The following is a 20543-nucleotide window of genomic DNA, read 5'->3' as shown; positions in this document are numbered from 1 at the left end:
TTAATTAGAATCAAGAATATGTTATATCAGAAGATGATGTTAGGTTTTTTCTCTCTGCATAGAGAACTCGGGTCATTAGCAGCTTCAATTGTTGGAAAATTTGGTCGATGGATGCTACTTCTTTCTCCAAATTTCACCTCCTACAAGATCTCAAAAATACAATATATTAGTAACAAATAATAATCATAATATTATTGTCATAATAGAGAAAATAACAAGGATTATAGAACTTATCTCTTCAATTTATAGGCTTCCGAAGGACACATTAGTCGAAAATAGTTTTAGGTTGAGGCGTGTAAACACTGCCCTTAAGAGTAGATTTCGCCCCTCGGAGACAATGTCTCGGTGTAGCAGGTTTGTGGCGCCCTACCCTCCAGGGTACAACAACCATTAATCCTTGTAAGCGTACACTCGCAAACTTGGATCCTAGAACTGCTTGATTCTTTCCTTTGGAAAAATGTAAAATAGTAAAACTCTCAAAACTTTACGACAAAAAAAAAATTCAAGAGAGAGAGAGAAAGACTAATTTTAAAAGAGATGATGAAAGAGAAAGAATATCTGTCACTTTTGGAGCAAGTGGTGTTCTCGCTTATAAAAGAGTTGCTAGCTAGTATAATTATACAAATCATAAAGAGATTGAATGATAAATTGATAATAGAGGGGTTACAAAATGGGTAACTGTTATAACCGCCATGTATGAAATAATTACTAGACGGGTTATGATCATGATAAATATATATATTAATATGAGTCAATTTGTAATTTATAATCCAATAAGTGCTCTAAAAACAAAACTGAAATTCACAACTCCAAAATTTAAATTGACGCATTTAGAAAATAAGGCAAATATCTTTCATCATATAGTTGTGTATTTTGAAATATTAACTAAAATTCCAACAAATCGATCAGCCAAGGGATTTTTCTGTCTGCTCGTAAAGAGGGTGTCACGGCAAGGGCACCTTCAATTGTAGGCCTTAGCTAGCCTACCATGTTTCTTTGTCATCAATTTCTGAGCTGAACATGGGGAGCCTTTGGTTTCTCGGTTGCCGAAATCTGGTGGAGGGGTAGTTCTCTGTTGGGTTCGATTCCAGCTATTGGCTGGGATGTGTGCTTGTTCAAACTCGGGTTAACCTTGAGTTGAGTCCTCTTGATTGAGGCACCATTCCTACGACAGTGGGAGCGGGATCGAGTTGTAATGCTGCAGTGCTGATGGACGTCTGGAGGAAGGTAGGCGGCGGCTGCGGAAGTTTTCTCAGCAATGGATGCGACTGGAGGTTGGATCCACATATGGTGGATTTGCGGGCGACGTGGTTGCAGGGCCGGTCCTGACATTTTGATGGCCTGAGGCAAATAATTTAAATGTGGCCTCACATAAAAAAATTCATATAATCGAACAATTTTTTTTATATATATAATTAAATTCAATTCCAAAATAATTTTTCACTTAGAAGTTGAAAAAATAAAAAAGAACAGAATATATTTAACTACAAAATAAACCAATGAAAAATAAAGGGCAAGTACATTAATATTCAATTTCAAAATATTCTTTCCATAGAAGCTGGAAAAAGAAGGAACAAAAAAGTTTAATTGCAAAGAAACTAATTAAGACAAAAAATATGCCATTGTGTTTCGAACCTTGATGCTGCAAACAACAGCACATCTATATTACCACTGCGCTAGCGTGGCTGCATTGTAGCAGATATGCAAAAAAAAATTATATAATCATAGACGAATATAAAAAAAATAAAAAAATAAAAAAAACTTGACGGAGGCCCGTCAGAGAGTGGTAGCCTGAGGCGGCTGCCCTCAGGGCCGGCTCTGCGTGGTTGACTGCAGTAGCGCTGGACTTGCAGTCGGGCGTGGCCTGTGTGTTAGGTGTGGGTTTGGGCTCAATCTTTGGATGTTGACACTAGGGCTGCTGAAGTTGGTGTTGGGTCTACGTTTTTGTATATGCGCTTGAGCTTTTGTTTTTGTTTTTCATGTTTTGAAGGATGGAAGGCCGAGGGAGATATCGCAGGTTAGTGCGTAGATCCCAGGTCATTTGAGTACTTTCCGAAATTGTGCTCATCTGTTATGGACTTAAAGGCTAGAAAAGATGAGGTGCTTAGGTAGTGGCTCTTTTTATCAGCCCCAGCAGAGGGAAGTTGCTATGTTGTATTGTTGTTGAATCATTAATGAATTGACATTTTTTCTGAAAAAAAAAAAATAAACAAACAACTGTTGTAGTGAAAATGGAATTGCAGGAGAATAGATGGAAGAATTACGTGTGTTCTATTATTGATAATAGGAGCCATTTATATAAGGATTTACAAAGTACATAATCTTGTCATACAAGGAAATAGAATCCAAATATAATTAGAAAATCTATGACATTCTCTCTTATTACAACTCTACAACTAAATTCTAGTTTGAAGAGGCACACTCAATGTCGATATCTTTCAACAACAACAACAATCAAAAATATGTTGGGACAGGTAAGACTAATTAAAGGACGCAATCACGCAAAAATGCTCATGCAAAATGTCCGCTGAACTGTTTTGAATTTGAGTACGACAGCAACAATGACAAGCAAACAAAGCAAATTGAGAGGTGCGAACATCTCCATCCCTAACCCATCAAGTACACGGCTAACTCGGCGGCTCGGCCTAGAACGTACAGTGATATTCTATGATCACTACTTTCTGGCGGATCAAGCTTCATTACGATCGAGTCTTTGAACCCTTTACAGCTAGAAGACTTGGAAATCAAGATAACTATATATGAAGCTCAATTCTCAGTATGAATTTAGGTTCATATATAGTTACCCGGCTTGAACCCTTATTTCTTCTTCATTTGCTCGACTTCCAGCCTGCGGATAGATACGATAATGTAAGAGGATAACTATAACTGATCAACATGTTTATTGTAATTCAGCATCAAGAAAAGAACAACAGTATTGACTAGTAGAAATGCAAACAGAGAATGCGGGGCGAGTCTGGATGACTCAGGACGACAGAGACTAGTGGAGACTTTGCGGGAAGCTGGTTGGCCCTAGCAAGAAAATGAGCGGGTGGGAATATTAATTTCTGCTTCAGGTCAATATCAGATTATTATTGTAAAAATATGATCCAACGGCCGGAAGTGTCCGCAAGACTTGCCATTTGCTTTGTGTTGACTTGACCGATGGAGATGTGAGGCAATTACTTGGAGTATACTCGGAAGCTTCCTAGTCAACTAATACCCCAACGAACAAGGCCACTCAAGTCTGAAAGAGTGAAAGTTCTCTTTGACACATTCGGCGCGCTCTGCTTTGCGTATTAAATGGGGTCCAATACAATGGACTTAGGTTTTTTATTGTTAGGACCTTCATACACCCCATCAGTCAAATTAAATAACTAGTTGTTTAATAGTGACCTTCATAATCATCTGTAGTATTCTTCAGTACATCATATGTCGTAAATATCCAATATTTCTTATTTTAAGAGGATAATGCAGGCTGCTCAATAGTTTTAGAGAGATAAATTGATTTAACGGCTCAGAATGAATTCATAGTTTTTTTTTTTTTAAGAAACGTGAACACTTTCATTAAATATCGAAGCAAACATTACAAAAAGACAGCTACGGTCTGAAAATAAGCCCCTAACTAGTAACATACACCCCAAAGCCCCCAAGGAAAACAGCCTAAGTACACATTCAAGAGTAGGGTAAAGTCGAACACGGCCATCCCAATGAAATCCCCTCAAATGAACTATGTAAAACAAAAGTGGTAACCCAATAATAACACAGAGAACCCCTACCTCCGAAGAAAAGGGAACCATCATCACCGCCTGATCAACGACTTACCCTTAAGAGTGATGTATTAACTATATATATATATAAATTAACATTTATCATTTTACTTTTAGTTCTCTGTACTCATCTAGTATGACCATTTTTCTATTTTCGTTTATAGTATCAAAATCGTATGTTTCAATAATTAATAATTATAGAGTTTAGTCAGATGTATCAATTGATTATCAATAATTTTTTGCACGTCCCTCAAATAATGAATTTTTATCCCATTCTCAACAAGATCATAGCATCATGTATGATTGATGTAGTGTATAATTGTCTCACAACCTTTTCAATTTTGCAAAATTGCATTTTCTATTATGATTCTATTATAAAATTACATAGATTTCAGAAATGTGATGATTGGGTAATATACAAAGAAAATCAAACTTTGAATAATGGATTCAATCTTCTGAATGGGCTCCACTCACTCTTCATTCTTTTCCACATCCTCCTCCTATTTAAAACAAACCCCAAAACAAACCTAAGCATGAATTAGTCTACCTAGTCCACAATTTAAAGCCCGCCCGCCGGAAAATGGACCCTTTTCCCTGCAAACCGCAGCTCCTCCGCCTCCTCACCTTCCTCTCCCTCCTCCTCCTCATCCACGGCGGTAGGCTCAACCTCGACCCTTCAGACCTTCAAGCCCTCATCACTGTCCAAACCCACCTCGGCTTCCACACCCCAGACAGAGCCAAACCCACCAACCCATGCAACACCCCCGGCGTCTTCTGCGAGAGAAGACTCTCCAACAACACCTACGTCCTCAAAATCACTAGACTCGTCTTCAAGTCCCAACTCCTCTCCGGCTCTCTGTCTCCGGCAATCGGACAGCTCTCCGAGCTTAAAGAGCTCTCTCTTCCGGACAACAGCCTCGTTGACCGAGTCCCGCCTGAAATCGTTGACTGCAAGAAGCTGGAGATCCTCAACCTCGGAAACAACCAGTTTTCGGGTGAAGTTCCTTCTCAGCTCTCTTCTCTAATCAGGCTTCGAATACTCGACCTCTCCTCCAACAAGTTCTCCGGCAACTTGAGCTTCTTGAAGCATTTTCCCAACTTGGAAAATCTCTCTATTGCCGACAATCTCTTCTCCGGGAAGATCCCAGCTTCGGTTCGTTCTTTTCGCAATCTCAGGTTCTTCAACTTCGCCGGAAATGAGTTCCTGGAAGGCTCCGCACCTAAGTTGAAAAAGGTCGAGGTTTCAGCTTCTTCCGAGGTTCCAAGGCGTTTCATTTTTGCTGAAACATCAAACACCACCACCGCAGCAAAAACCAACCATAGTAATTCAATCGCTCAACCACCCTCCGGTTCTAATGCTCAAGCTCCAGGGCCATCTCCACTACCGAAGAAGAAGAAGAAGAGCAAGAAGAAGAAAGTCGGAGGCTGGCTGCTCGGGTTCTTCGCCGGAGCGCTGGCCGGGAGCATATCCGGGTTCATCTTCTCTCTGCTGTTCAAGCTGCTCTTGGCTGTGGTTAGAGGTGGAGGCAAGGAGTCTGGTCCGGCCATTTTCAGTTCTCTGATTAAGAGAAAAGAGGACTTGGCTTTTCTGGAGAAAGAAGACGGGCTTGCTTCGTTGGAGCTCATCGGAAGTGGAGGATGTGGACAGGTTTACAAAGCTGAGTTGCCAGGAAGCAACGGGAAGATAATCGCTATTAAGAAGATTATTCAACCTCCTAAGGAAGCGGCAGAGCTGACGGACGAAGACAGCAAGCAGATGCATAAGAAGATGCGTCAAATTCGGTCGGAGATCAATACCGTGGGACAAATTCGACACCGGAATCTGCTTCCTCTGTTGGCACATGTGTCCCGGCCGGACTGTCATCTGCTGGTGTATGAGTACATGAAAAATGGGAGCTTACAAGACATGTTGAATGAGGTTTCTGAAGGGAGAAAGGAACTGGATTGGTTAACAAGGCACAGGATTGCAATAGGAATCGCTTCAGGGCTTGAATATCTCCATGTGCACCATACACCTCACATCATTCACAGGGATCTGAAGCCGGCAAACGTCCTGCTTGATGACGATATGGAAGCTCGAATTGCAGATTTTGGGCTTGCGAAAGCAATGCCTGACTACCAGACGCATATCACGACTTCAAATGTGGCAGGAACGGTTGGTTACATTGCACCGGAGTATCATCAGACACTCAAGTTCACAGACAAGTGTGATATATACAGCTTCGGGGTATTGCTCGGGGTACTGATCATAGGAAAGCTACCGTCCGATGAATTTTTCCAGACCACCAGCGAGATGAGTCTGGTTAAGTGGATGAAGAATGTTCTGACGTCAGAGGATCCTAAGCAGGCAATCGACTCAAAATTGATGGGAAATGGATTTGAGGACCAAATGCTCTTGGTTCTAAAGATAGCATGCTTTTGCACAGTGGATAACCCGAAAGAGAGACCTAATAGTAAGGATGTTAGGTGCATGTTGGATCAAATCAAGCACTAAGCATATTAGCATAGATGTAAGAAATGAATGGGAAATCCCACTGGATGGATTGTATCTCATATGTATCATCCAAGAAGTTGTGTGTAATGTTATAAATAGCATGAGGAATAAGAAAATATTGTGTTTGCAAATAATATCAGCAATTCACCGTGTCCATTATGTATTCAGAAATTTAGTTCATGTTACATTTCTAGCTTGAAAGAAGCAACCTAAAGAGCAAGATATCATATGATTGAATCAACCTTGAAAATGTATCAGAAGGAAAGGTTAAGAAGAAAAGAGGATTCTTGCCCTAACTCGCATATATAAACCACCAAATGCAAGAACATTAACTACCTAATATGCTCAATCATGAGGAAACTATACAAGTCTCAGCACAAATCCTTGCATATGTACTTCCAAAGGTTTCTAGTACAAAAGGATGGGAGTATTTTAGATTACATATAACAAAAGTGAGTCCGTAGTAGAGGCAACAACCATTACAAAGGGTGGTTCCTATGAAACATTCTTACTGTAGTTGCCTCCAAAGATATACTTGTCCAGATTCTTTTTTTAACTCAGCACGTTTTGATACCTGAAGCAAAACATAATCTGTTAAATTATGAAAAGACATGCCTCTAAGAACTCATGCTTCAAAAATAATTGGAATTTCCACTAAGATATGAAAAATCAAGCAAGTTCATGCAATAGAAAGGAAGGTCCCACATAAATGCATTCCATTACTATTCAAGAAAATAATGGAAGTGCTTTTTCTAAAGCAATAAATCAATAAATCAACTTCCCACAGAAGTGCTTTCGAAAAATTTGTGTCATTTGTACAGAAAAAGTGAATTAACCGGGTATGATTTATCAGATGGAGTTTTAGGACCTTGAATGCATTTACTTTGACAAGAAGATAATCAGAAGCAAAAAATTATTGGCTTCACCATGTGAATCATATGATAGCAGAGAAAAGCAGAGAAAACTGAAACAAATATCAAGACTTCAATTTCAACAGCAAGTATATTAAAGGTTGACCTGAGGATCACGTATGTTTTCAGGTCCCATGACCAAAAGAGAGTATTCAAAGCAATACGGATATCAGTACAGATTTCAAGACCTTATACAAAATATCAAGTCCACTAACCTTATCAAAAGACAAAAACCATTGGGTTCACCATGTGTAGCAAGGAAATACAAATTCAGCAGCAAGTACATAAAAGTTGATTACGAGGTTATTATGTCTTATTTCTCATGGAGAAACAGATGCCTAAGAGGTTTTAGCTTATCTTAAGTTATCGTTCATCAAGTACATCAAAAAAATTCAAGAAATCATATTTTCAAGGATTCAAATGGGGCCGAAATCATAAGAAAAGCAACAAAAAAAAAAAGTTTTTTTTTTTTCTGTGCTAGATCCTCCTAAATACCTCAAAAATCCAAAAGCAACTGCGGGAGAATCCGCTCCAAATGAGTTGCCTCAATCTTATCAGTGCCCTCCGCCTCAGCAATCGTAGCAGCACGCTGCACAGCCTCTGCCAACACAAATGCTCTCTCAAAACATTACAACAAACAAACATAAATTCCAATACATTCCATCTCAACTAAACCAAAATCCTGTACAACCTGTGACAAAGTTTCGGAGAAGCTCACAACTCAATTTCAAAGCATTCGCATTAGCTGCATTACAAATGTCCAAATGGTTCACCACAAAACCGAGTAACAACACAAACAAGCCAAAACTCTTCTGAACAGAAATTCCAATCAAAATAGTAAAAGCTACATTGTGAGAGTTACCTGACGTCGGCCGATTTTTCTTCGACGTTCCAGCTCCCACCTGCACCCGAATCAAACTCAAATGTAAACCATATACACTCTTAGCACCACAAAAGTAGCTAATTACAGTGATATGAGTAATCAAGGCCCAAAGATTAGGTATCTTCAGAACGTCCTAGATTCAAATTTCAATTCGTTCAGTTAAACTTCCTAGCCCTAATTTGGTTAAAGAAAGCTTAATAGCAACCAATGTGGAGGAACAATTTGTTACCTCGCCGTCCAAAGCATCGGTGCCTTCAAGTAACTGACGCTCTGTAATCGGAAACAGAAATCGACACATAAGAGAGACGAAGAAGGAGAAGAGTTACAAGCTAACGGAGCAAAAAAAGGAACGAAAATGGCGAGGAATTCAAACCGAGAGCTCTTCTGGACCAGACGAGCTTGAAAATGGCGTGAATCAGATCCTAACCAAAAAAAAAAACCACATAGCAAAATCTCAGAGCCATGAACATCAAGGAAAACACTCAGAATCGAAAATCGGATACATGAAATTAGGGTTTTACCGTCTCGAAAGTCTGGTACTCCTCCATTTGCGATTGAAGAAGAAGAAGAAGAAGAGTAGGAGGAGCTACTGGCGCGTTTTAAGCTGGAAGAAAGAGTCGTGTCGTTTTTACAACACGACGTGTAGTTTATTACGTCACACCAAAACGGCGTCGCTTGGTCTTTCTTCTTTAGTGATTCTCGCAAGTCGCAACTAAAAACCCTTGTTCAATCAGCTTAAGCACCACAGCACAGTGCCTAAAGATTTCAAATTGGAGTCCCAAAATGGCTAGCCTCGTCCGGAGACTGACCAGAAACTCAACCTCTCTAAGAACCCATCTTTTCCCTATACCTAAACCCTTTCCCATTACCCATCACAATCATCTGGGCCCTCCCAAATCTGATACCCACCTTCCCCATTTGGGTCCTATAACCGTCGACAAGGTCGAATTGTCGTTGCCGGTTTTCCCCAGTTTTCCATTCGGGTATTGCTTGAATCCGATTTCCCAAATTGGGTCGGAGCGGTTGGGGCTGTGCGAGGCCGATGGGGTCGGGTCTGATGACGCGGGGACGATTTGGGCTGACAGCGTGAAGAAGAAGAGGAAGAGGAAGATGAACAAGCATAAGTTGAGGAAGCTCAGGAAGAGTCTTCGTCGCAAGACGTGAGCTTTTGATGTGGCAGTGAAACTTTTTAGTGTTAGATTTTTGAGGTCTCAGAAGTTTCTGATACTCTTTAGTTTCATTGTTTACTACTTTTGACAAGTATGATGCATTTTGATTCGAAATTTGGGTGGAAGTATCAGCCACTTTGGTTTTTAAGTTATAAAGCATGAGAATTGTTGAGTTTAGAAATGAGATTCATTACATCTTTGGATTAACAACCTCGTTCTATTAATTAAACTTGCTACCTTTTCTTCGGATTGGATGATTGTCTATAATGTGTGTACCCTCGTATTTCTATAGAAGTAATGGTTAGGATACTATGGTTGAAATAGGGCTTATACATTAAAGATAAGTAGAACGCTGGCTTGCTTATGTTTGGACACAGATGATTGTGCATATTGCTGCAGCCATATGCAATACAATCTCATTCTAGTATTCGAAGTTGCTGCCTTCGTTTTGGTTTGCATTTTGCATAGTTGTGTAAGATTTGCATACACTTCTATACGAAGAATATTGGCTACCTTACGGTACAGACAGATGATTGAGCATATGGTTAAAAGTGCTGCATTGTTTACCTTACGCCGGTATCTTTGCCACATTTTTAAGTTTCACTCTTGCCTGCTGTAAAATGTTCTAATATTCATATTCTCTTGTTTGCTGTTAGACATCATCAGTATTAACCGATGATTATCTTGCTTATACATAACATGCATTGGGATTTCAGTTTCGAATTTACTAAAACTGTTAATGCCTACACTTTTATCTGATTTGTTTGGCACATCAAGCTAGGTCTTGTTTCAAGTCTAACATTTTTTATTATATGCTTAGGTCTAGAGTACTACTTTTAGTAGCAGATTGGAGTTCCTTGCAAGTCCTATCTATAATTACTTTTGGCTGAATCTTTTCTCTACTGCACTCTTATTTAAATCAGTGGTTCTTTAAAAATTTGTGGCTTTACTTAATTGGGCATTGATAGTCTTATGTCAACATTCAGTTCAATGGGACATCAATTTCATTATTTTTTTTCTTTCTTCTTCGGATGATCTAATTCCTTATGAGTAATCAGAAAAACATATGCTATGTGCTTCATGATCTTCTGAGGCACTGAACTAAAATGCTTTCTTCATGCCTGGTTCTGCTTTGAAATGGTTCAATACAGTAAATTATTAGACACTGATTATGGTAGGTAGTGCTAGGCATTCTGCAATGAGACGACTTAGTGTTTCTTTAATCAAGTAGTGGGATGTGACTCCTTTGGGTCATAGTAAAGCTGAATGTCAAGTTGTCGACTACCTAAATGGTTAATCAGATATATCTTTGTCTTATGCCTGTGGCCACTTCCCCTCATCACCTAGGCTAATCCCAGGGGTTTGGTATGTACCCTCCTGTCTGGCAAATATGAAAGAAGTACTATCAAGCTGATTGCTTATTAGAACTTTCAACTCTTCTTGTCACATTATATGTTTGTTCATTGTTTGTCTAGCCTAGCTCTTCTGGACTGAAAATCAGATATGGAATCAGAGGATTTCTAGGGAAGGTGCCACATGATCTTCCATCTATACTTGACCCAACTGTCATAAATCTAGCCTCATCCAAATTCAAAACTGAGTATTATCATGATTCATGAAAACCATGTTGTAAGGATTTGCCGAGACTGGCATGTGTAGAACGCAGATACAATGCAGAACTTATTTGTCATCCAAAGTTCATCTAGGCAACAGAACTATAAAACATCAAGTCAGGTGAAGGTATGCAAGAAATAGAGTATATTTTAAATTATGCTTATATGCTAAAATGACATATAGAAAGGCATAATTTATATGGTTTGGTAATGTGAATAATGAGCGAGCAGTAGATACTAGTCGCAGCTGGTATTGCGAATCCATCATGATGCAAATCGTGTGCTCTCACGTCCATGCAAGCGAGACTAATTGTGCCTTCTTAAATAAGGCCAAGTACTCCGAAAGACGTCGCATGTTTTTCCAATCCTGATTCTAGAACTTTCCTTAAAAATATATATATATATATATATATATATATAAATTGTTTGAGATTATGTTTTCCGACACAAAAACTATGGATTTTCTAAAGCAATTCTATGGTTTTTTGGCCAAAATCACATGTTCTCACAAAAATCTTCCACTCTTAAATCATGATTTAATCAATTCTAAAACCAACGGAAACGAAAAATCTTGATCCAATTTGTTTTTACGACTTTTGAAAGTCAGAAAATCATTAAAAAAAAAATTGGGGTTGACATTTTTGCAGTCCATCACTTGAAGAAAAATTATGTTTTATCAATGGTGGGAGACGGTGAAGAATTTCAATAAAAAATAATGTCAAAAAGATCTGGCATACTTTGACAATAGTAGAGTGTCAAACCATGTCAAGACCACAAATTTTTCTATGCCATAATTTCATCATTGATAAGTACAATTTTTTATGACAGAATCCAAGTGAGGGAACTCAAAAATATTGAAGTTTTTTTTTTTTTTTTTTTTACAAGTTTTTCTGATTTTCCTAAGTTTGAAAATCATAAAAGTAGCAGGTATTCAAACTCATTACACGGACAGCTGCAGCTGAATTGTATCATCAGTACTTGCCGAGTCACTGAAAGCAAGGAATGTGATGTGGTTGATTATAAATGTAACGGGTGATCATTAACAAGCTGGCCCAAATTTGCAAATGCCATAGCCACTGTAATGCCTGCAAATCTTGTGATCCTGGTTTTGAAACATGAAGCTGCAATCTTCCTTTTGTTGAAAGAGACATACCAGCAATTTTCACTACAACTTTCGGTCTCTAAGATTGCATATCCCAAGTAATACCACTTTCCTATTAACATTACATACGCCGGCCAGGTACTTGTAATTAACCTTTGTAAGAATGAACGTACATATTGTCAAGATGAAAAGAAACTCCATCTGGTAAACAATGTGGGAGGGAATCCGCAGTTGAATTAGTTCCTTAAATGGGGGAAGTGGTTCAACTGCAAATTACATGAGACACTATAAACCCATTGATGGGAGTGAAAAGAATGTTATCACTATAAAGTCCATCTGGTTAATTCACAGTTAATTAGTTCCATAAATCTCAGTTAATTCATGATTTGTGAATAGCTTCTGCCATTTAAAACTATAATCTAACAATCACAAATTATCAATGACTGGTTCATATATAAAGGTAAATAGAATGATATAGTTTCAAATTTCAATTGGTTCATGACCAAGAAGCCAAAAACTTTAAATATGAGATCACCAGTGTTATCTATATATGATACTAATTACGTTGATTGAAATAGTGGAGGAAACTAATCATACTAACAATAAAAGTACAATAAAAGTATCTCTAATATCATTTTGATGTGAGGAATTTGAAGGGATTAGCTAGTTTTGCTCGTAGCATGTGTACCAATAATACATAGCAATTATATTATGTCATCTCCGATTCAAGCATATGATGTCAAGGAATCAATAAAATATTAAATTTTTAGCACAAATCATCCAATTAGGAATAAAAACAAGGGTATAAAAATAGTTTTTGCATTTGATGATTATGGAACTGCCCTTTTTTTGGGTACTAATTTGCATCTGTAAAACTTGCTTATAGATGACGTCCATTGGGATTTTTAATCTGTTAGCTGTACATGTTTCCACTGGTACTTTGTGTCATTTGCTTAAATATACAGCATGTGTGCTTGTTTGAGATGGAAGTAATGGTTGAAATTGGGTTTTGATGATGATAGAACTTCCCACTTTTTATGTACTACTTTGCATCTCTATAAAACTTGCTTATAAATCACATCCATCGGGATTTTTAATCTGTTACCAATACATGTTCCACTAGATACTTAGTGTCATTTGCTTGAATATATAGCATGTGTGCTTGTTTGAGATGGAAGTAGTAGTTGAAATTGGGTTTTGTGGTACTATAGTCACATGAATGCAATTTGAAATAGAATTCATTATCCGTGCTTGTTAGGGATTTGAAGTGTTTCAATACAGTAATATATTAGACTCTGGTTATGGTAGGTAGTGCTAGGCAATGTGCAATGACAACGAATGGTAACATCCTTTCAAAAATAGTAGTGTTTCTTTGATCAAGTAGTCTGATTGTGAGTCATCGGTTCTTAGTAAAGCTGAGTATCTGTCTACTACCCAAATATATGGTGAATCAGATACACTTTTGTCTTATCTGTTTCCCCACTTCCCTTTTCAGTGTTGTAATCTGAACTTCTGAAGTACTATTAAGCTCATTGCTTGTTCTTAGAACTCTTTGTTTCTCTTGTTAATTAGCTTTGTGAAAATTTCTTGTATGCAATAGTTGTACCCTTTCACAGCCACCCCATAGATGTTGTTCCAGACTTTATTGTTCATCTGGACTAGGAAATCAGAGGATTTCTAGGGAAGGTACCTCTTGGTCTTCTATCTATAACCTCAATCCATAAACATTGACAAACAACTTGGCCCAAAACGCATAGTGCTAAGAAAAGGGCCTCATAACTGGCAAGAAAAGCATACAGTGTTCCTTATACTGCCTCCAAATACTTCCCATCCCGGCCAACAAAGAAAAGCCTCCAAAGTCCTGGACCAGACAACACCAAACTATGCCTCCAGACAAGTCCAAGAAAAAGAACTGGTACTTGATCATTAAGTCATCTCACTTTTGCTTTTGAACACGATCATGAGATAAGAAAATTCTAGATATAACGCTCCGGAGTATTGAAAGTTTGAAACCGATAGTTAAGCCTACAACTAGCTCCACTGCTGACCCAATTTGTAATCAGTGGGTCATCTGTTTAACCTGTAGGTGTTTCTATTCCTAACCTGTTTATGCTGAACCTAGCCAGTAGCCAATGTGTGAAAGGGAAAGGAAAATTGGAAAAAAGTAGAAGATCTAGAAGAAAAACGGACCCAAAAGAGAAACACAGGTACAAACTTGCGGTGGTTGTAATCATGGTGAACAGAATGGAGGTTTGACATTTTACAAGAAGTCATGCCCAACACTATTGATTAAAGTGAGAGGTAATCATGCCTTGACATAAGTAGCAAGATTTGATAATTAGGTTTAGCTTGTAACAAATGGAACTTAAACCTAATAATAGTAAATCATGCCACATGACTATATGATTGAGATCTTGATATGCTGTCAATTGATTAGTGCAATATCTCTGATTGTCATTCTTTTTTTCTTCTGATTTAGTCTAAAACTCAGTTGTCTTTACTCTTTGTCATATTGCTCTAGGAGTCTAACGCAAATAGTTGAGTAGTGACTTCAGTTACAGATTGGAAGTATCTGACTATCGATCACTAAATTCTGTTTTTGTGATCGCACTGTTTATCGTTTTTCTCATCTCTTACTTAGCAGAATGTGAAAGAGGCTCTCAAGTGCGTCTTTGTAGGTTATGGTTCTCATCAGTAATAGATAACTTCCAATTTCACGACGGTGGTTTTCGGGTTTTCATGAGGGTGAGTTCATCTGTGTATTAACCATTAAGGTTCTTTGATCTAATCAGTTGTCAAGATTTGGTTTAATGGCTCAAGTACTGGACCAGTTGGATGCAGCTTTCATATCATCGTCTAGTTTGCAGGGTGGGAAGCTACATCAAGAACTTACATCAATGCCTAATATAAGAGCACCATATATTGCCCCACTGGAACATGGTAGGGTATTGCCTGTTAGTTTAAAGTCCTCAGAATTGGATCAACAGCACTAATAATTGAGTGTTGTTTCAAACCTATATCAAGCTTGGTGAGTGGTGTCCATCTTGGTCCACGCCATCCAATCTTGTAGGATTTCCTTGTTCTTCTTTTTTGGTGATAAATGAGATTCTGCTTTTCTTTCCCAGTAGCTGGTTGTTGAATTATTTGTCTCATGTATGCCTTGTCAAAATTGTATTGGTCTTTTTCTTGCAAATAAAATGTCGGTTGACACACATCGTATAAAAGAGTGCATCTACAAAGCTTGACCAAATCATAAATACTTGAAACTTTGACCCAATCGATATGAAGTAAACTTGTAATATACTTATCATTTACTTATGAATGCGAGTACGAGACTGCATTGATCGGTTATCACATTAAACGAAATAATCTTATCATACTTCATCTAATATTGTTAAGAGAAATAATTCAGTCAAACATTAACGAACTAGTTGATTGACAGAGGAATGTAGGTAGTTATATAAAAAAATTCCAAAGATTATGCAACTAATTGGGCAATCCACTCAAGGATTTGAGAACAAAATCTAGCTTGATGGTGAAATAAGAAAGTGCAGCATGTGCAGGTGAGCCAAGCCATTGGTTCAAAGATGATGCCAAATGTCGACGCAAATAAGCACCACGTAGCAAGTGGGTGCTTAAGTTGCCAAGTAGTTTTCACTCACCCGCCAGTATCAATCCCAAATACGAGACCAACTAGCGAGGATACCCAGCTGCTCAACAAGGACCCTCACGTTGTCCCTAAAATCCTTTTCGATTCCCTAACCAAAAGCCGATCAAAACCCCACCATTCGCCGATCAACGGCCCCGGTTACCTCTCGAATCAATTATCGACGGTGGTGAACAGCCGAATCGACAGCCGTATCGTTATGGGAGAATTAAAATCGTTGGTGAGGAGGTAGCTTTCAGGGTGCCCATTGCCCAAGTCAGCAAATTAACGGGCACCACGGCCCTTCTGCCGGTCATGTGGTTTGGTGCCGACAAGTGGCATCGGCTGAGGTAGCCATTGTGCCATGTCAGCAGGCTGGTGGTGTTTTTTTTTTGGGTAATTTACTAATTTAGGCGGGGTTTGCGGCTGAGAGACTATTGTAAGGGAAATAATTGAATCGGTTGGGCCTACTGGGCCTTGTTGGGTTTGATTTTGAGGGCAAAAGCCATGTGCTTCTGTCACGAAGAAATTGTGGGAATTAATTGGAAGAAATAACGGTTTTCAAATGGTTCTGAAGAATTTATGGGGTTGCTTGTCCTTGAAGTGCGCAAAAGCTCATCACACAATTATGTCACGGATTATTAAGTGCCTTATCCTGCTATGTGTTAAGGGATGTCATCCAAAATAAATGCAAAAAAACTGAAAACAATAGATTATTTGTGATACATTTACAAGGAATTAAAAAAATTTCACTCTAGCATCTGTAATAAAGAGTCAATGATCCTATAGAGATAGATTGAATAATCTTGTAAGAATCGAGGTTTGGAATGATACAATAGTAACTGTTATAAATTTTGACTCGTCAATATATCATGTGAGTATGACTCTGTTCATGTTCATCGTATTACTAATCACGTATACAAAATTTGTATCCAGCCCACTCATGCAAATGAATCTCAAACTATTTCAAAGTGAAATCCCACCTATCCATGTGGTATTCATCATGGCCTTTCTAAAATCGTGTCACGCATGGCTAGAGTACTAATGAGTCCTTGTTGTACTTAATTCTTTAATATAAACATTGCAATCTTTTTTTCTTTGTTTTTCTTTTTTTGAGAAGAAGAAAAACATTGCCAATCTTCTTTTTATGTTTATAATCGGTGCTCTGAACTCACATGCGGTTGCCGATTTAAGCTTCGGACTATAACGTATTAGACAAACATGCAAATTTTTTAGTCGCTAATTACAAGTTAGTCAATTTTAGGGGCCATAAAATCTCCTAATTCCAAGAAAATATAATCAAACAGGACAACCATGCGTATACTCTATAGTTTTCCCACTACATGTGAAATGTGACTAGCCATTAATAATTCAAAGAGGAGTGCATATTATGGTCTACCTTAAATACTTCATCATCTTAAAGAGCAAAACCTACTCTACCGGCTTAGCTTGATGTTAATGGAAAATAAATAGACATGCAGTTGTGGAAAATTGATTAAGGACGTAACAAATACCTACTTTATAATGCAGCAGGTGTTTTCAACACAAAGTTCTTCGAGGGGCCAATGTTTTTGCCTTTTCGGTGGAGGGTGGTTAATGGTTAAACTTCTCCTCCATAAAAGAACTTTAATTCTTTACTTAATGGCGGGAGTCATGAATTTATCCAGGGCAAGATAAATAACTCATGCTATCAAACACGATGTAAAAAAATGGAGTTAAAGTTGATAATTAAATTCACTGAAAATCTCTTCTGTTTTTTTTTTTTTTTACTAAGTTGTTACGGTTCATCAATTACCTTTTTTATCACTAATAATCTCTCGACAAAAATATTACTTGAGATAAGAACACATTCAATTCATACAAGAGGGTCTTGCAAGCAACATATAAAGTTCGAGTTTTGATTAATTTTCCCTTTTTAGCGAGCCGTTCATACCTTTTAATAATAAGCATCATTTTTCTTTATATTATACAAACTTACATGAATTGTTTGTTTACAAACTTCTGATTCGTAAAACAAACGAGATATACCTACAACTAACATGATAACTGAGAAAAGCAATAATACATCACTTCTCAATTGACTTGCAGTACTTGCATATATTACGTGAATTGTCGGTCTACAATATTTGTTTAGAAAACCTCTAATTTGTAAACCAAACTGAGGCATAAACAAAAACTATTTACCATGATACAGATAAAATTGGGAAAAAGCAAGAATACGTCACTTTCCCATTGAATTGCAGTACTTACGTATGTTACAGTGACTATATGTAGCAATGATGGTCGGGTAGAAAACAAAAGAGCAAAGGTAAAGGTAGTATTGTTTTGTGGTTTTTCTACCACCATCATTCATGGCATGCTTAACGGCCAAAACTACCCAATCCCAACCCCCTCTGTAAAACCCTGAAATCACGTACCAGGTCGGGCCTAGATGTTTAGTTTAATCACACTAATTAGCCCTGCCTCTGTTTTTAATTCTCTTTATATACACCCACTCCCTCCCCTCATTTCTCCACACTCACTCCTCCTCAGTCCTCCCCATTCTCCACTCGACAAACAAAAATGACAATGCCTTCAGGCCCCTCTCTCTCTCTCCTCATCTTCCTCTTCTCTCTCCTCACCCTAGCCCTCATTGTTTCCTCTGCACCAGTTCAAGATCCTGAACTCGTTGTACAGCAAGTACAAAGGTAAGAACCAGCCAATGGCTCCACCTGTATTTATTTTGTGTGGTACTAATGTTACACATTCGGCCACCGTTTGGTTTGGTTTCTAGCTAACTGTATTAATAATGTGTTACTTTTTCTTGTTGCAGGAGCATCTATAATGCCTCAGTTACCCGGAGGAAGTTGGGCTATTTGTCATGTGGGTCCGGAAACCCGATCGACGACTGCTGGCGGTGCGACCCTAATTGGGAGAAGAACCGCCAGAGGCTCGCCGACTGCGCAATTGGGTTCGGCAAAAACGCCATTGGCGGCAGGGACGGGAAGATTTACGTGGTGACTGACTCAGGGGACGACGACCCCGTGAACCCCAAGCCAGGGACTCTACGACATGCCGTCATCCAGGACGAGCCCTTGTGGATCATTTTCGAGCGCGACATGTCGATCAAGCTCAAGGAGGAGCTGATCATGAACTCGTTCAAGACCCTGGACGGCCGAGGAGCCAGCGTGCACATCTCCGGCGGGCCATGCATTACGATCCAGTACGTGACCAACATTATCATACATGGACTCAACATACACGATTGCAAGCCTGGAGGGAATGCTATGGTGCGTGACTCCCCAAATCACTTCGGGTGGAGAACCATATCGGACGGTGATGGTGTGTCCATCTTCGGTGGGAGCCATGTTTGGGTGGACCATTGCTCCCTGTCGAACTGCGCCGACGGGCTGGTCGACGCAATTCATGGGTCCACTGCGATAACGATTTCGAACAATTACATGACGCACCATGATAAGGTCATGTTGCTGGGACACAGTGATACCTATACCCAGGACAAGAACATGCAGGTCACTATTGCCTTCAACCACTTTGGAGAAGGTCTTGTTCAAAGGATGCCAAGGTAAAGTTTTTATGCTGCTCCGAAATATTTGAAATTCTTGAATTGTGAACCGTTAGATTAGTTAAGTGTATCATACACATTTAGCTAATCGAATCATTCGCATATCGGAATTTCAATAATGCACTAGAGTAGAGAACTTCAAGTAAAGGCTTTTTGGAAAAGTTAGTTAACCGAATTGCAACCTATTCCGATTCGTATGTCATTCTACTGAGTATAGTGTAATTTTTTAGTTAATTGGGTGTTTATCGAAGAATTAAGTAGGTTAATTTGCTTAATTAATAGTGATTTGACAGGTGGGCCATGGTTTTTATGCTTTTGTTTTTTTCGTCACTTTTCAGATGCAGGCATGGATATTTCCATGTGGTGAACAATGACTACACCCATTGGGAGATGTACGCCATTGGAGGCAGTGCAAACCCTACTATCAATAGCCAGGGGAATAGGTTTACTGCACCAGATATAAGGTTCAGCAAAGAGGTAAAAAACCCATCTACTATACCTGTAGATCTTACGGTTTAGGGTAAATTTTGTGCAAATTTGATTTAGCTCCTATTAGACCATATATTCTAATAATGTAGCATGTCGGACTGTTGTGCAGGTGACAAAACATGAGGATGCACCTGAAAGTGAGTGGAAAAATTGGAACTGGAGGTCAGAGGGTGACATGTTGATAAACGGTGCATTTTTCACGGCCTCTGGTGCCGGAGCCTCTTCAAGCTATGCAAAAGCCTCAAGCTTGGGGGCAAGGCCATCTTCTCTTGTGGCTTCAATCACCACAACTTCTGGTGCACTCAATTGCCGAAAGGGTTCTCGTTGCTAAAGGTTGTAACCAATTGGAGGGACAATCCTAAAGTGGATCATTGCTCAATTACAAATATATTTAGGAGGAAAAAAGTTAGGTAGAGGGAAGTGCAAAACGAGGCAAGAAAAAACCTACAAACACCAATGGTCAATGACTCAAATCTCCATTAGGGATTTTCTTTGCCTTTTTCTCCCCTCCAATTTTTTCTCTCTTTTTTACCTACTATTTTCTACTTTCATGGTTTTGAGTACGACCTCGGCCTGTTATTCTTAAGGCAAATATTAGGGATTCTCTAACAGAATCTCGATGACCTATTAGAATACAAGTGCAGAAGTGTTGATTATACTAAATTATCAGTCCACTTCATAATATTATTGAGCTCGTTGTCTCTCTCTCTCTCTCTCTACCCAATTCATATGGTAATCTTTCTCTATCTTTGTATGTGTTCTTGTCTCTAAGAAGCAGTTTAGACCCAAACGACAAAAGATCAGCAGAAACAGAATCCAATACTAAAATTTTCTATAAAGACAAGCAAGTCTCCCAACATTTTTGACCATCGCAGATGATGCCGGTAAATCTGCACTCCCACCAAAG

The 20543-nt window shown here is 38.7% G+C and overlaps 4 protein-coding genes across 5 annotated transcripts; 3 read left to right on the top strand and 1 right to left on the bottom strand.

Annotated features, from left to right (window-relative positions):
- Positions 1-4292: 4292 nt before the first annotated feature.
- On the top strand, positions 4293-6404 carry LOC112176399 (leucine-rich repeat receptor-like serine/threonine/tyrosine-protein kinase SOBIR1). The gene has a single exon (XM_024314304.2). The coding sequence runs from the start codon at positions 4348-4350 to the stop codon at positions 6259-6261; it is 1914 nt and encodes a 637-aa protein (XP_024170072.1). The 5' UTR covers positions 4293-4347; the 3' UTR covers positions 6262-6404.
- Positions 6405-6473: 69 nt separating this feature from the next.
- LOC112176400 (protein MHF2 homolog) lies at positions 6474-8711 on the bottom strand. Of its 2 annotated transcripts, XM_024314305.2 has the most exons (7): positions 8577-8649; positions 8429-8477; positions 8285-8325; positions 8035-8074; positions 7864-7917; positions 7668-7772; positions 6474-6835 (listed from the first exon to the last, which is right to left on the bottom strand). In XM_024314305.2, exons 1-6 carry the CDS (start codon positions 8601-8603, stop codon positions 7669-7671), a joined length of 315 nt encoding a protein of 104 aa, XP_024170073.1. In that variant the 5' UTR covers positions 8604-8649; the 3' UTR covers positions 6474-6835; position 7668. The 2 variants fall into 2 exon arrangements, with proteins under 2 accessions (XP_024170073.1, XP_024170074.1); XM_024314306.2 differs by lacking the exon at positions 7864-7917 and having other exon boundaries at positions 8577-8711.
- Positions 8712-8838: 127 nt separating this feature from the next.
- On the top strand, positions 8839-9219 carry LOC112177395. The gene has a single exon (XM_024315688.1). It carries the CDS (start codon positions 8839-8841, stop codon positions 9217-9219), a length of 381 nt encoding a protein of 126 aa, XP_024171456.1.
- Positions 9220-18090: 8871 nt separating this feature from the next.
- On the top strand, positions 18091-20331 carry LOC112179905 (probable pectate lyase 18). The gene is made up of 4 exons (XM_024318395.2): positions 18091-18272; positions 18398-19147; positions 19486-19624; positions 19746-20331. Exons 1-4 carry the CDS (start codon positions 18148-18150, stop codon positions 19965-19967), a joined length of 1236 nt encoding a protein of 411 aa, XP_024174163.1. The 5' UTR covers positions 18091-18147; the 3' UTR covers positions 19968-20331.
- The last annotated feature ends 212 nt before the right edge of the window (positions 20332-20543 follow it).

Source organism: Rosa chinensis, chromosome 7 (assembly GCF_002994745.2).
Source record: "Rosa chinensis cultivar Old Blush chromosome 7, RchiOBHm-V2, whole genome shotgun sequence".
Taxonomy (NCBI): domain Eukaryota; kingdom Viridiplantae; phylum Streptophyta; class Magnoliopsida; order Rosales; family Rosaceae; genus Rosa; species Rosa chinensis.
This window is presented reverse-complemented; position numbering and strand designations above follow the sequence as displayed.